Source organism: Pantherophis guttatus, chromosome 7, assembly GCF_059756535.1.
Source record: "Pantherophis guttatus breed Tessera chromosome 7, ASM5975653v1, whole genome shotgun sequence".
NCBI lineage: Eukaryota > Metazoa > Chordata > Lepidosauria > Squamata > Colubridae > Pantherophis > Pantherophis guttatus.
This window is the reverse complement of record NC_142069.1, coordinates 58,162,213-58,175,994: the sequence shown is the minus strand read 5'-3', so window position 1 is coordinate 58,175,994 and position 13,782 is coordinate 58,162,213. Positions and strand designations below refer to the sequence as shown.

Sequence of the window (13,782 nt, the reverse complement as noted above, 5' to 3'; positions counted from 1 at the left end):
ATTTAAATTGCTGAATTATGAATGTAGAGAATAGTACATTATTATTGGTATACATATTAACAAATATAATATAGTTTGATTGCTTTTAAGATAGTAATATACCTTGCTTTCTAGGTGGGAAGGAAAGTTCATTAGCCAACTTCATTGTAGTATGTGCAAGGTCACTGAATTCTTCTAAATAATGAGACACCACCACTGAATGAAATTTTGTTTGAGTCTGGCATGATTCATAAACATTGTTTTGGCTTTCATCTCCAAATGTTAGGAACTCAAACATCCTCGATAATTTTTGCTCTCACAGTCTGAATAGGACATGATTCTCCTCACTCAGTATTTTCAGTAATATAATATAATGTAGTGCATTGCATTGCATTGCATTGCATTGCAGTGCAGTCAGTGCAATGCAATGCAATGCAATACAATACAATACAATACAATACAATACAATACAATACAATACAATACAATACAATACAATACAATACAATACAATACAATACAATACAATACAATACAATACAATACAATACAATACAATGCATAATTTGTCCTTGAACCGGAGGCAAATGTTAGAATAGCTATATGTACCACTCATATAAAATAATACTCTATCCTGAAGCAATGTGGGCCAATAGTCTGATTTGGTATATAATAGATATTTGTTTAATGAATATGCTCCATTAGCTATGAAACTTTGTACACATTCCTAGAGAGAACATTTCAATCAATACAATGTTGGGCTCAATAAAAAATGTTACATGAAAATAAAGGGAGAGATTCTCAAAATCCTTGAGAACAGCACATATCATTTATTCTGAAGGAGGCGAATTAAACCAAATAAAGCAGACCAAGTTAGGACTTGGAGTATATATTGTTTTGTGAGAATAATAAGTCCATGACTGCTTTCTATATGGAGAAGAAAGATATATTTCATGTCCCAGGTTAGGTATACAAGTAGTCCTTGACTTATGAACATAATGGAGACTTCCAATTGTGGTTCTAAGTTGCAACTGTTGTAAAGAAGGTCATCATGTGACTGATCCAATTTTATGATCTTTTTTGTGGCAGTCATAAAGCAGATATGGCAGTCATTAAACAAATCCATTGTTTTCTATGAGGTATTTTTGCCAAGTATACAAAATATGATCACATGAATGCAGGTTATGCATTCATAGGAACTTCATTTCTGGGTTCTAAGTACTTTGGGAAGAGATCTGTTATAAAATGATTACGAAACGGCAAACTGTAAGTCAAGCACTACATGTAACAATCGTGGCCCATTGAAATGTACCATAAGACCATAAATGGTCAGGTATCTCATTAGTGCAGCACAGCAGTTCAAGGGCAAAAATGTCCTGCATCACACATGAAATACAAATCTGGTTCCTTTCTACAACTCCTTAAAAGCAGCCACAACTTTTTCTAGCTTCAAATAGGTATTTTCCACAGTTGCTGTATGATGCCAACCTAAATCCAAGCCTCCAAATTCAAAATGTTACACTGACCTAGTAACTAAATTCTTTCCTTAATCCTTCATCATTCCTTTTGTAGTCTCAGATTTGATTGTGCTCTAATTTACTCATTCATATTCAAACCATGTGGTTTAAGGGGCTATTAATAAATCCTTTGAGAATTAGGGGGAAACTACTTAGAATCCTAAAAACATAAGCCCAGAAAGGATTTTGGAGATCTAGTCCAACCTCCTGCCCAAGGCTGAAGACCTTATATCATCCCAAACAAATGGCTGTCCAATCTTTTCTTGAAAACTTCTACTGTACTGATTCATTGTTCTGTCAGGACATTTCTCCTTAAAAGGTCTCTTTTGAACAACCACGTTTCAAGAGTTTTTACTTTCTTAGGTTAGAAGGAGAGACAATCATTACAGGATCTCTCTTTAACAAGCTTCCACCCATTGCTTTTTGATGTGCCCTCAGGTGCTTTGGAGAATAAATCTACCTCTCTATGAGTTTGAATTTGGTTTAATATTAAGCATTTTCCCAACTCAGAAAACAGTTAAAGACACATACAGTATGAACTTAGGTTTATATAAAAGCAAAAGAATTATATGTCAGATGATTGATTTAGTATCGATAACCAAATGTAAAAGCTCAGATAAATTTTTACAACAAAGTATAATTAGTTTAATATATCAGTTTATTACACTTTGGTTTTAACCATGGAGACTGCAACACATTTGAACTAAAGATGCTGTCAACTGCCAATCATCTGATTGCATCTATATTCAAAGCATTGAAACCTTTCTACCTGTAAGCAAGAGCTCCTGCAAAATGACTTTGAATGTAGGTATCCATAACTGGCCTAAAATGATGAAACTTGTTGTCCTGCAGCAAATTAATTATGTGAACCTAAGGGAAAAAATGTATATTAGTTTATTTTAGCCAATTTCAAAAATCAAAACAAATACAATGAATAATAAAATATGCCTTACCAAACAGTCAAATACTTGAGAGCCATACTTTTGAGAATTTTCATCTAAAATCCCAAATAAAGTGTCTAGCGTATCTTGAAGAAACTAAGTGAAGGAAGACAAATTTAAGAATTATATCCTTTGGAAATGTTATTCTTATATTTTATCTCAGTGAGAAAAATAAACAGTGCCAATTGTATTCACCTTCACTATTTCAGAACCATCAATTTCTTTCAGTTTTGAGAGGCAACCTGCAATTTTTTCTGGGTGAGCTCGCCATTTAAGAAGGTCAAGCATATCTCCTGCAAAATAAAGTTTAGCAAAAATACAATTGTAAGCAAACAATTTATTATACATACATTAATTTTAGAAATAGCCAAAAGGAAAAGGTTATACTGTATATCTCCCCTAAATGAAGCCCATGTTTTAAGCTGCATATCTGTATATGCTATTAAAAAAATTGTGACACATGAAATATAACATTCATTTTATTCACTCACAAGTAATCCCCTAAAAATTAATGCATTTTACTTCTGCGTAGAGAAATAGAATTGCACTGTTCAACATGAAACTACATTTTTGCTCCATTTATTTAAATCTGTGTCATGCATTATATTCAATGCCAAAAATTTTAATAATATTCCTCAGAAGTCCTCATATTTCTCACAATATTTTATCATTTTGGGCAATAAACACAGTAAGGGCATTTTTTTTTAATCTGAAAGCATTGAATGGTAATTAAAAAAAACAATCTATAGATGTGCTACTTAAAAAATATTGTCACATTAAAACTGCTGCATTTTTAGTCTGCTTACAAACAGGTCAACAGATAATTTATTCATGTATTGAGCTAATCAATAGTCTATTAAATATGTTTAGCATCAATATTACTAATATTGAATTATAAAATATATTTGTAATACTGTATTATGCCTGAGAATAAGCTTATCCATGAATAAGACAACCCTCAAATTTTTAACCAAAATATGAAAATTGTGCAACCTATGGATAAGCTGACTCAGTTCATGTATCTTTGTTTAAAATGTGATGGTCTGCTTCACCACAAATGGGTGAAGCAGACCATCACATATATATTTCTAATTCCCATACATAAGTATGTCTGGGAATTAGAAATAGTAAAACAGTGTTGCTGTTTATACCATGGACAAGGGCATTTGTGGATAAGTGGAACCTGATTTGGGGCTTTTGGCACTTAAAATTCTTGGTTTATCAACAACTATATACAATATACTTATCTTAATAAGCTCATCTATTATACTGTATTATGCAGTATACTTTACCATTTTGTGTGAGTTTAGTTGAACACAGAAAAGATGTAATCCAGAAAGTTTCCTTAGTAGATTTTATTGCTTGGTGGTTGTTTGCAAGAAGATGCCCTTTTGAAAAGGGAAATTTGAGGTAGCGACTAGAATCCTGAAGATTTGTATTTTCTTCACACTGAGAGAACAATTAAAATTGCATTTTAACTCACTATGCCTAATAAAAAAAAATGCAGCATAGAACTGTCAAATCTAAAGCCATTAGAAAAAACATTTGTACTGCTAATCAACTGTATTTTCTAACATTTTCTTCCTATGTACTTTCTAGGTATATCCATGGTTTGCTATGCTTTCAGGATACTTATGTACTGATAATATTTTATATCTATATCCACTTCCTATGCTCTAAAATTTCCACATCCCTCATGTCCCAAGTTTGATATGTTCAAAACTGATATTCACCTTTTTCCTCATGTGTGAGAGAGCTAAATTCATCTATACCCATGTATACATGTGTAATATAAAGAATCAGCAACATAAATTGGAAAGGGTATGATGATAGGACATGTTTCACAATGACAAATCTAGCATTCTTCTGACAGTTGAATCAATCTAGGATTTTTTTACTGAATAAGCTATGTTTTTTCTGGCTTCTTTTTGAAAATACCTTGTGCACAATGAGCTCATGAATTCCGTCTGGCAGGGTCCTTCCATTTTCCTGCATCAGAGGGACGAAAGAAAAACCAAACATCTTCTTCTCTCCCTTCTCTTTTGCTGAAACACACACACACATTAAAAATACACCATATTCTAAGCTGGAATGAAAGTTCATAAATGAAAATAAAATAAAATTGCACATATATTTGCAACTAAACTCAAGAGTGCCATGTAATCAATTGAATGTATAGATATATTAATCACACAAGGCAATTAAGAGATGATTCATTTGATTTCCATCGACTTCAATTAAATTCAGGACTTCTACCATCAGCATGAGAACCAGATTGGTGTAGCCAGTTGGAGGACCTTAGGCCAGCCACTTTCTATCTCATCCCTATCAAGAAAAAGGTGAGGGCAAACCAATTTTAAAAATCTTGCTACAAAAATTGCATGCATTTGTCAAAGCTGGAAGGATATATATCCGGATCACACAATTATACTTATAATTTAATGAATAGCAATAGCACTTAAACTTGTATAACACTTCACAGTGCCTTATAGCCCTCTCTAAGTGTCCTCATTTTACCAACCTTGGAAAGATGGAAGACTGAGTCAACCTTGAGCCGGTGAGAATCGAAATGCTAAACTGCAGGCAGCCAGCAGTCAACAAAATTAGCCTGCAATACTGCATTCTTCAAGATAACTTCAGAATAACTTATTTTTATTTTAGAATATCATATTTTTCAGAGTATAAGAGGCACATTAGTTTTTGGGGAGGAAAACAAGAAAAAAAATTCTGCCTCTGCCTACCAGCATCAATCAGTATTCATCTGGATAGGGTCCTTGCAGCAAACAGCCTGGTCAGCTTCAGCACATTATCGCAGCCTGATTCAGTATGAGCAGCTAATTGGCAGTTGGATTGGCATCCCGGAATACCACCAATCAGCTGTTCCAGGCTGTGGGGATCGCTACAGTCCATTGCTGCCTCCATGCGTCATGTTTTTGGCCTCTGTGCGTCACATTTTTTGTTAGAAAAGTTTTTAGTTTAGGTTGTAGAGGTCAATAAGACCTTGGAATGTCCCAGCAGCTACAATTAAGCCAGATTTCAAAATTTTATCAATTTGGATTGCCACATCTTCTGGTCTTCCTTTAATTATCTCCGCAATAGCATCAGCACAAATGTCTTTTAAATTTTCTTTGCTATTTTCCTTCAGGCTTCTCAATCTCAGAGCAAACTCCATGGATCTGTATTGTAACATTACCAATTCATCATCCACTTTCTCTGTTCTAGTCATGAGATCACCCATTTTGCTTTCCAAATTTAAGTTGGCTTCATTAATTCCTTCAACTTTCCCATCAAGCTGGATAACAAGATTTGAGAGTCCTGATACAGCAAAAACAATATCATCTCTTATTTTATCGTGTTCCTTTGCGACTGCTCCCTTGATCGAGCTTATGTCCTCCTCAATTTTCTTAAATTTCCCTTCAACAAGTAGTGTTAAATTGTTCATTGCTTCTCTCATTGCTGTTGCTTGATTATTCATGGCTTCTTTCATAGCTTCCTTAAAATCATTAAGTGCTGCATCTTGACTCTGGGTCTGGCTCTGTGAATCAGCTGAAAGTTGTGCTTTCCGTGTCACCACTGACACAACTGGAGAACCTCCCCCTCCTTTAACAGCTCCTGGTTTCACTTCTCTAGAAGCCACTTTTTTTCCTCCCCCCCCTTTTCTTTAAAAGCAACGAAGTCTTTAAAGATGTTAATTTATAGTCTCTAATTTGCCAGACAGAGTAGTTTTTTTTTTATTCTCTTCCCTCCACAAACTCTCAGTTCCCAGCAGTTAATAGGCAGCTAATCCACTCTCCCAGTGCAAAGTTCTCAAGCACTTTCGTTTCTGGTTTTCACTTTCAAAACCATAACAAAGACGCCATCTTCCGCCTCCAGCTTAAGATTCAAATTGAAACAAAGTAACTTCGGAGTTAAGCTCTGTACTTTTAAGGCTTGTTCTCCTGTTTTCCGCTCTGCCTGCGCTTGAAATCAATCAAACTCACTTTTGAAAGCAGGATCGGATCGCGGCTTCTCGCTCTACTTTTGCAGAGTCGTCCTGGCTCCGGAGCTTCTTGGCGGGCTGGCTGAGGAGCTCTCACCCTCCAAGCCTCTGGAAATGATCCAAAGGACTTTTGGGGGGCTCTACTCTCGCCCACCGGCTCTCCTCTCCTTCTTTTCCCGAAGGAGAGTTTTTCAGCCGCTAGACAGCCGATTTGCGCTGTCAAAGCGGCTTTTACGGAGACACAGGGCTGGCGGCCATAAATGACCGTCCACGGAGCCTGCGATGCCAACCGGAAGTCTGTTTTGCAGTTTTCTTGATGCTGGCTAGCCATCTGAATCCTCCAGGCTCTGGTTAATACCGGGGATTCACGGGTCCAAGTAATTTTCTTTTTAGTGACCCCTTTTATTTTAGATGACATATGTGAGCTTGCTAAAGATCATTAGACCACAACCATCCTCTTGCTATCAATTCGTTAGAAAAGTTTTTAGTTTATGTTGTAGAGGTCAATAAGATCTTGGAATGTCCCAGCAACTACAATTAAGCCAGATTTCTTTTATCAAGAAAAACTTTGTTTATTTAAAATCAATAAACTATTTACATTTTAAATCACAGAACATTGTATCTTGGTCTTTATTTATTTCTGAGGTAAATGTGCCTAGAGCATAATCCCTTCCTCTCTCTTTTCTCCTGTGTGTCTCCCCTGTGTCTCCCCTGTGGGGAGGTCATATTTATAGGGTGGCTAAGCCACTCCCCCTTCAGTCCCTTAGACAAAATGGAGGGAAAGTATAAACACAAAATCATCCTTCCAGTATAGACAGTGTGGTTCAGTGGCACTGTTTCAGATAATTATCTGACATTTTTGGCCTCTGCACATTGCGTGTTCAGCCTCCACATGCTTTGTTTTAGACGCGTTCCAGGCTGCCGGGATTGCCCAGCACATCACCTGTGGAACCAGCTGAAAATGCGATGCACGGAGGCAGCAATGTGCTGTGGCGATCCCTGCATCCTGGAATGGGTCTAAAATAGAGCATGTGGAGTCCGAAAACATGATATGTGGAGGCCGAAAATGGCCAGCGGGTGGGGGCTAGTGGGTGGGTGGGGCTTCGACAACATTTGGTGAATAAGACGCAGACATTTCCACCCACTTTTGGGGGGGAGTGCACCTTATACTCCAAAAAATACGGTACATAGGAAAAGCACACTGCTATTAAATTAAATATGTTAATATTTATATCCACAATTTTTTCATTAAAAAATACATTAAAATTACAATGGCCAAAGAGAAATTACTTGAAATTTAGATATTGGATTCACTAAAATAATTAAATGATCCAAGAGGTTTAGGGGATTCTATGCAAACTCTTGTGACTTTAGGAAATAAAAGAGATTGAAAAGGAAAAGAAAGGTCAATCTCCAACTAAAATCAAAAGGAATTTTTTTGAAGAAAATAAGCCTTTATCATCTAACAACTCATTCTGCATCATCCTTTTGGCAACATTTTTCTCTGTTCTGAATTAAACTGGCAAGAGATTCTAATCCCATATCAGCTACTCTTCCATTTCTCTTTCAATCTACAACCAGCTGTAAGTGTGAACTGGTTGCCAAGCATCCTTCATGTGATTGCCAGGAGAGACGCATCATTTTACAACAGATAGAAGCACTATTTCCCAGGCCATTTTACCTTCCAACAGTCATTAAATAACCAGTCGTTGTTGGATCATTGGTGTTTAAAAGCATAATTAATCTTCAGTTACAGGCAACCATACATTTATTTTTGCGGAATATTCTAATGCAAAACTGCTGTTTTAGTGCATACGGGTTTTTTTTTTTTCATTGTGATGCCCATATGACAGCCTTTCCTCAACCAGCAGGTATGAAGAACATTTGTTTAAAAAATGTAGATTGTAATTTAAAATCACTACTACTTCTGAATAGGTCTTACTGGAACAGTGGCGGAATTCAAACCGAAGGTGTGCTCCCCTGAATTTATCCACTGGAATAGGTAGTTTCAGCAGCTCAGCCCACCTGGGACTGTTGTTATGATACAACACAAGAGAATGGAATTCAGAGGCTGGTGGCTCTCCAGAGCCAAAGGAGATAAAATCCTTAAAAAGAAAGCATTTAAAAAAAAACCCAAATTACTTCACTTGTATAACCAATGGTCAGTATCCTGAAAGATCTACAGTAAACAGAACATAACATTTTGTTTTCCATGGACTTTTGAAAGGCACAAGCAGGGGCAAAGACAGAGAGTGAGGTAAATTTAATTTAAATACCAGTAAGGGCAGAAAAAATGCTTATTGTTCACTCAGTAAGAAAGCATGAAGGAAATCCTTTATCACGGTCCATGGTATTATCACATTCATCAACCTACCATGCCCAAATGTCTATGGAGATTCTCAGTCATCCAGGTCATGGCTGTCCTAAAGGTGTTTTTTCAAGAAGCAACTGGACTTTCTGGTTTTCTTTGAAGACATTTCACTTCTCATCGAAGAAGTTTCTTCCACTCTCTTCAGCTGAAGAGGCTTCTTGGATGAAAAGCAAAAGATTTTCAAAGAAAAACCAGAAAGTCCAATTGTCTCTTGAAAAAGCACCTTTGGGACTACTGTGCCAATATTTCCTTCGGGCATGGGCCTGTATTATATAATTTTCAGTGTTTCTCATTTTACATTTATTTTGCTTTAACTTATTTTGTCTGCAGCTTTAATATTAGATTTATTGCAACTTACTGCATTACTATATTTTATATGCATTTTGTATGCAAATGAATTCTGTAAAAATGTTATATCAGGTTTTCCAATTGTCATGGGGAAGCATATTCATTCATTCATTCATTCATTCATTCATTCATTCATTCATTCATTCATTCATTCATTTATTCATTCAATCAATATACATAACCACCCACCTTACACATTCACTCTGATGATTCTGGGTATTTCTCTGAAATTCACTATACCACAATAAGTCTTTTTTTTCCCATTTATTCAAAATACCAATGATGCAAATTCAAGAAACCAGCAATACTTTGTGTGTGCATGAGAGAGAGTAATTTGTCTAATAGAATTGCTTTTCAACTGTGTGGAATAGTTACTTAACGGTTCATTTCAGATTTCATTTAAATGCTATTCTTCTCTTTGAAAAAATCCAGAGGTAGGGAAAACTTCTTGTGGCTGATAAAGACAAAACTGGAGGAAGTAATGTGATCATCTAAACCAGTTTTTGGTTCTTTTGGAATAGTCCTTGACTTACAACAGTTTATTAAGTGACAGTTCAAAGTTACAACAGCCCTGATAAAGTGACACAACTATTTTTCACAATTACAACCCTTGCAACACCAGTGGTGGGTTTCAAAAATTTTCGCTACTGATTCAGTGACCATGGCTAGGTGAGGGCGGCATGTGACTGAGTGGGCATGGCCAACTTGACATCACTCACACCCACACCCACTCAGTCACATGACCCCCCCCACTTAGCCACGCCCACAAGAAAAGGTAGGAAAATTTTTGGAATTTCCACCTATCTACCCCTGCCCTCCCTTCGCCAGTCGCCACCGTTTCCCCTCCTTTAGTGGCCCCGGCCCTAGCCCCGCTTCCCCCACCACCACAGCCTCTTTGTTCCTGCTGCTTATTTTCTGTGGCTCCCAGTCCGCCACCGCTGCTGGAAAGCACTGGCAAAGAGTACCAGAAAAGTACTGGAGTTCACGGAAAAAGCTGCTGCCGTTGCCGCCATGTTCTTCGCGCATGCATATCCCATTGGACTTGCAAGGCAATGTGATGTGCGTGCGTGAAGAACATGGCGGTGATGAACATGGTGGGCGGGGTGAGTGAATGGCGACTGAGGGACCGGTTCAGGGGCGTGGCCAGCTGGCCATCGCTACTGGTTCGGTGACCTTGGCCAAATTTTTGCCAACGGTTCATGCGAACCGGTGCAAACTGGCTGAATACCATCTCTGTGCAGCACCCCAATGGTCACATGAATAAAATTGAGATGCTTGGCAACTGACTCATATTTATGATGGTTGCAGTGTCTAGGGGTAATGTGATTACCTTTTGTGACCTTCTGACAAGCAAAGTCAGTTGGGAATCCAGATTCACTTAACTGTGTTACTAACTTAACAACTGTAGCAAGGGTGAAATGCTCCCGGTTCGGACCGGATCATCCGATCTGGTAGCGATGGCGGTGGGTGGTTCGGAGAACCGGTAGCAAAAATCCCTGCGCCCCCCCCCCCACACCATGCCCAGCTGAGCCGCACGATCATCAGAGGCTTTTTTTTTACTTTTGAAAGCATTTTTTCTACAACCTCTTCCGAAGAAAAAATGCTTTTAAAAGTAAAAAATGATGATCACATGGCTGATGATCACATGGCTCAACTGGGATCATCAGAGGCTTTTCAAAGCATTTTTTTCTTCAACCTCTTGGCTGAAGAAGTGGTAAAAAAATGCTTTGAAAAGTCTCTGGCAACTCCCAGCTGAGTTGCCTGATTGGCAGAGGTTTTTCAAAGCATTAGAAAAAATGTTTTGAAAAGTTAAAAAAAAAAAATGGCCACGCCCACCCAGTCACATTACCCCCCCCCTACCAAGCCACGCCCACAGAACCGGTAATAACGGATTTTACATTTCATCCCTGAACTGTAGTAATTCACTTAGTAACTGTTTCAAGAAAGGTTATATAATGGGGAAAAACTCACTTTTAACCCTTTCATTTAGCAACAGAAATTGTGGTTGTAAATCAAGGACTGCCTGCATTTATTATTCTTCAAAAATCCAGCTTAGGAGAATGTTGCTCTAAGACAGTGGTTGGATGTAGGCAGAATTAGACCTGTGCGCTGTGGAAAGTGGAGTACACTTTGGGCATGCATGAGGGATTTGTGCACAAGTCCACTGAGTGAACATGATCACAGACTTCTTCATTAGTTGATAAGACTGCCAGCTCCAAAGATGTACCTGGATAATATTATGGCAATGAGGAAGGTCACTTTCAAGGTAACAGATTTACATTCACTTGGTTGATAAATTTGAACGGATGATTTGTAACATTTTCAGAATCAGGTGAAAACCTTAGATGGGGACATTATAGGAGAAGTTCCTCCAGCAGCATGTATATCTTGATTTATGGGCATTGAGAAGCATAATCCCTCAGAGTGTTTTGGGTTATACATTATTGGCTTGACTGGAAAAAAGTATCTCAGGAACAGGGACCACCAGCCTAATTTCCTTCTTCCTTTTCAAGGAAAAAGCATAGGTGATATCTTAAATTTGTCTGTCAGTGTTCCATGGGAAGCTAAGATGATCTGCATAGAAATTACATTGTAATCTGTATCGCACAAGTCTTGGTACCTAATATGTATTTACCAGATATGTAAATATAACCTGTATATAATCTGATGTGACATTATGTTCCCTGGGGGAGACAGTCCACTCTAACTGCATGGCTCATGGTAAATCAATGGACAAATGCACTAACTCAGAATGCTAGAATCTTCTGGAACACAGGTGTCAAACTTGATCATGTCACATGACGTATCACAGCATATTGTGACATTTTTTGCCTTTGCAGAGCCAAGGTGGGCGTGGCCTGCATGTAATGCATCTGGTTTGATACCCCTGTCTGGAAGCATCAGCATGTTTTCTGCCTCTTCATCTTTGCCTTTTGTACTAGTCAAATTTAAAAAAGGAAATGAAAACATTGAGCTATTTAGTATTCTGAGGCCATGATATTCACCATCCAGATTGATTATTTTGTTCTCAAAATAATCAAAATTGTTCTCGTAGCCTAAGATGAACTTTAATTTCTCCAAGAAAAACTGATAGTACTGTCATGTCAATTTAGCCACTTAAAATTCAGGATGTTCTCCAATCCCTATTCTTTTTAGGCATTATGAAGAAAATTTAATGCACCTAAAAGATTGTCAGCCAATGGCACTATTTCTATGGCTTTCTCAGCTAGGAATTGATCACTGGGTTTCAAGATCTCATTTTGTGCTTTGGCCTTCATGGAAGATAGAAGGAACAAAAAAACTCAAAAATTTAAACTTGGATCCTAGATAGGTCACTTGTCTTACCTTATCTTTTTTATTTTTTTATTTATTTTTTGCTTTAATTTATATGCTGCCCTTCTCCGGAGACTCAGGGCGGCTTACAATGCGCTAAGCAATAGCCTTCATATTTTTGTATATTTATACAAAGTCAGCTTATTGCCCCCACAATCTGGGTCTTCATTTCACCTACCTTTGAAAGGATGGAAGGCTGAGTCAACCTTGAGCCTGGTGAGATTTGAACTTGCAGTAATTGCAAGCAGCAGATGTTAATAACAGTGCTTTAGTCCACTGTACTACAGGCTTGACCAGAGCCTTGGGTAGGGCCCAAAATATCTATCATTTGTGAAGGCACTGGAGGCTAGTATTGAGGTGGACGGTGTCTATGTTCCACGTAATGATCCAAAAATATATGGCTGCCTAGGCAGATCTGGCCAAAAACTTTAATTAATTTAGGCTAGAAGCAGTCATGAAGGCCTTATATTTGCCAGTTAGTTAATGCTCTGGAACAGTTGATTAAGACTGGGAATCATAATATCAGTCTTTAGACATTAGGGATGTACTGGCATTCTTTTGCCATGTTAAAGAGAATGTCATTAAGTTTGTTACTAGGAAATTTGAGTATATCATCCCCACCTTTAAAGATTGCACTTGGAAACTAGGGAGATTACTAAAATTTCAATCAATGGTTTGTACCTTGGATACAGTTTACATTGACTGCAACAGACAGATCCTCAGAATAGAACGTCTGAGCATCTTTCACTAAGAAGCTGATAATTGCAATTCAAGCTATTGGGAAGAGTTCAGACAGATCCAGCAGCAATTTAACAGGTCCAGTCCAATATCAGCATAATTCATGATCTCTTTTCAGTTTCATTACATTAATTATGCAGGCCTAACAACAGATTGTTTGAAACTAATGTAATGGTATGTCAGTACCTAACATATAGATTTCTCTTTAGCAGAATTGGCAAAGCTTAACTCAGACATTAAAAAATCCTACTGTTAGTCATCTAGGAGCATAATCTCTGGGTTGTTCCCCATTATAAAAGTTGTAATTTGAAATAATATTTATAATTTAAAAAAGAAGTTAAACAGAAATTACATTCAAAATTTGTCCACCGCTGTCCACAATGTACATTGTGACTTCCACATTTCTGGCCACACTTTTCCCTCCTTTTTCAAATTCTCCTCTTTCTATTGTGATATATAGATCATTTCTCATTTCACCTACAGGAGAAAAAAATAAAGCAAGTTAACCAAAACAAAAATATCACCTCAGCATATCTTTAAAAAGATAATAATAATAACAACAATAACAACAATAAC

The 13,782-nt window shown here is 37.3% G+C and overlaps 1 protein-coding gene across 12 annotated transcripts in view; it reads right to left on the bottom strand.

Moving 5' to 3' along the window:
* DOCK4 (dedicator of cytokinesis 4) overlaps positions 1-13,782 on the bottom strand; it is a 627,777-nt gene that overhangs the window by 341,109 nt on the left and 272,886 nt on the right. For all 12 annotated transcript variants that reach the window (XR_015728984.1, XM_087874154.1, XM_087874155.1 and 9 more), the window contains 7 exons: positions 13,559-13,683; positions 8,359-8,521; positions 4,376-4,482; positions 3,730-3,886; positions 2,633-2,730; positions 2,450-2,533; positions 2,266-2,366 (listed from right to left, as the gene is read on the bottom strand). Coding sequence is in view for 11 of the 12 variants with exons in the window: in XM_087874154.1 (XP_087730280.1) it covers positions 2,266-2,366; positions 2,450-2,533; positions 2,633-2,730; positions 3,730-3,886; positions 4,376-4,482; positions 8,359-8,521; positions 13,559-13,683 (835 nt within the window). In the remaining variant the exon portion in view is untranslated. The remainder of the gene's footprint in view (positions 1-2,265; positions 2,367-2,449; positions 2,534-2,632; positions 2,731-3,729; positions 3,887-4,375; positions 4,483-8,358; positions 8,522-13,558; positions 13,684-13,782) is intronic.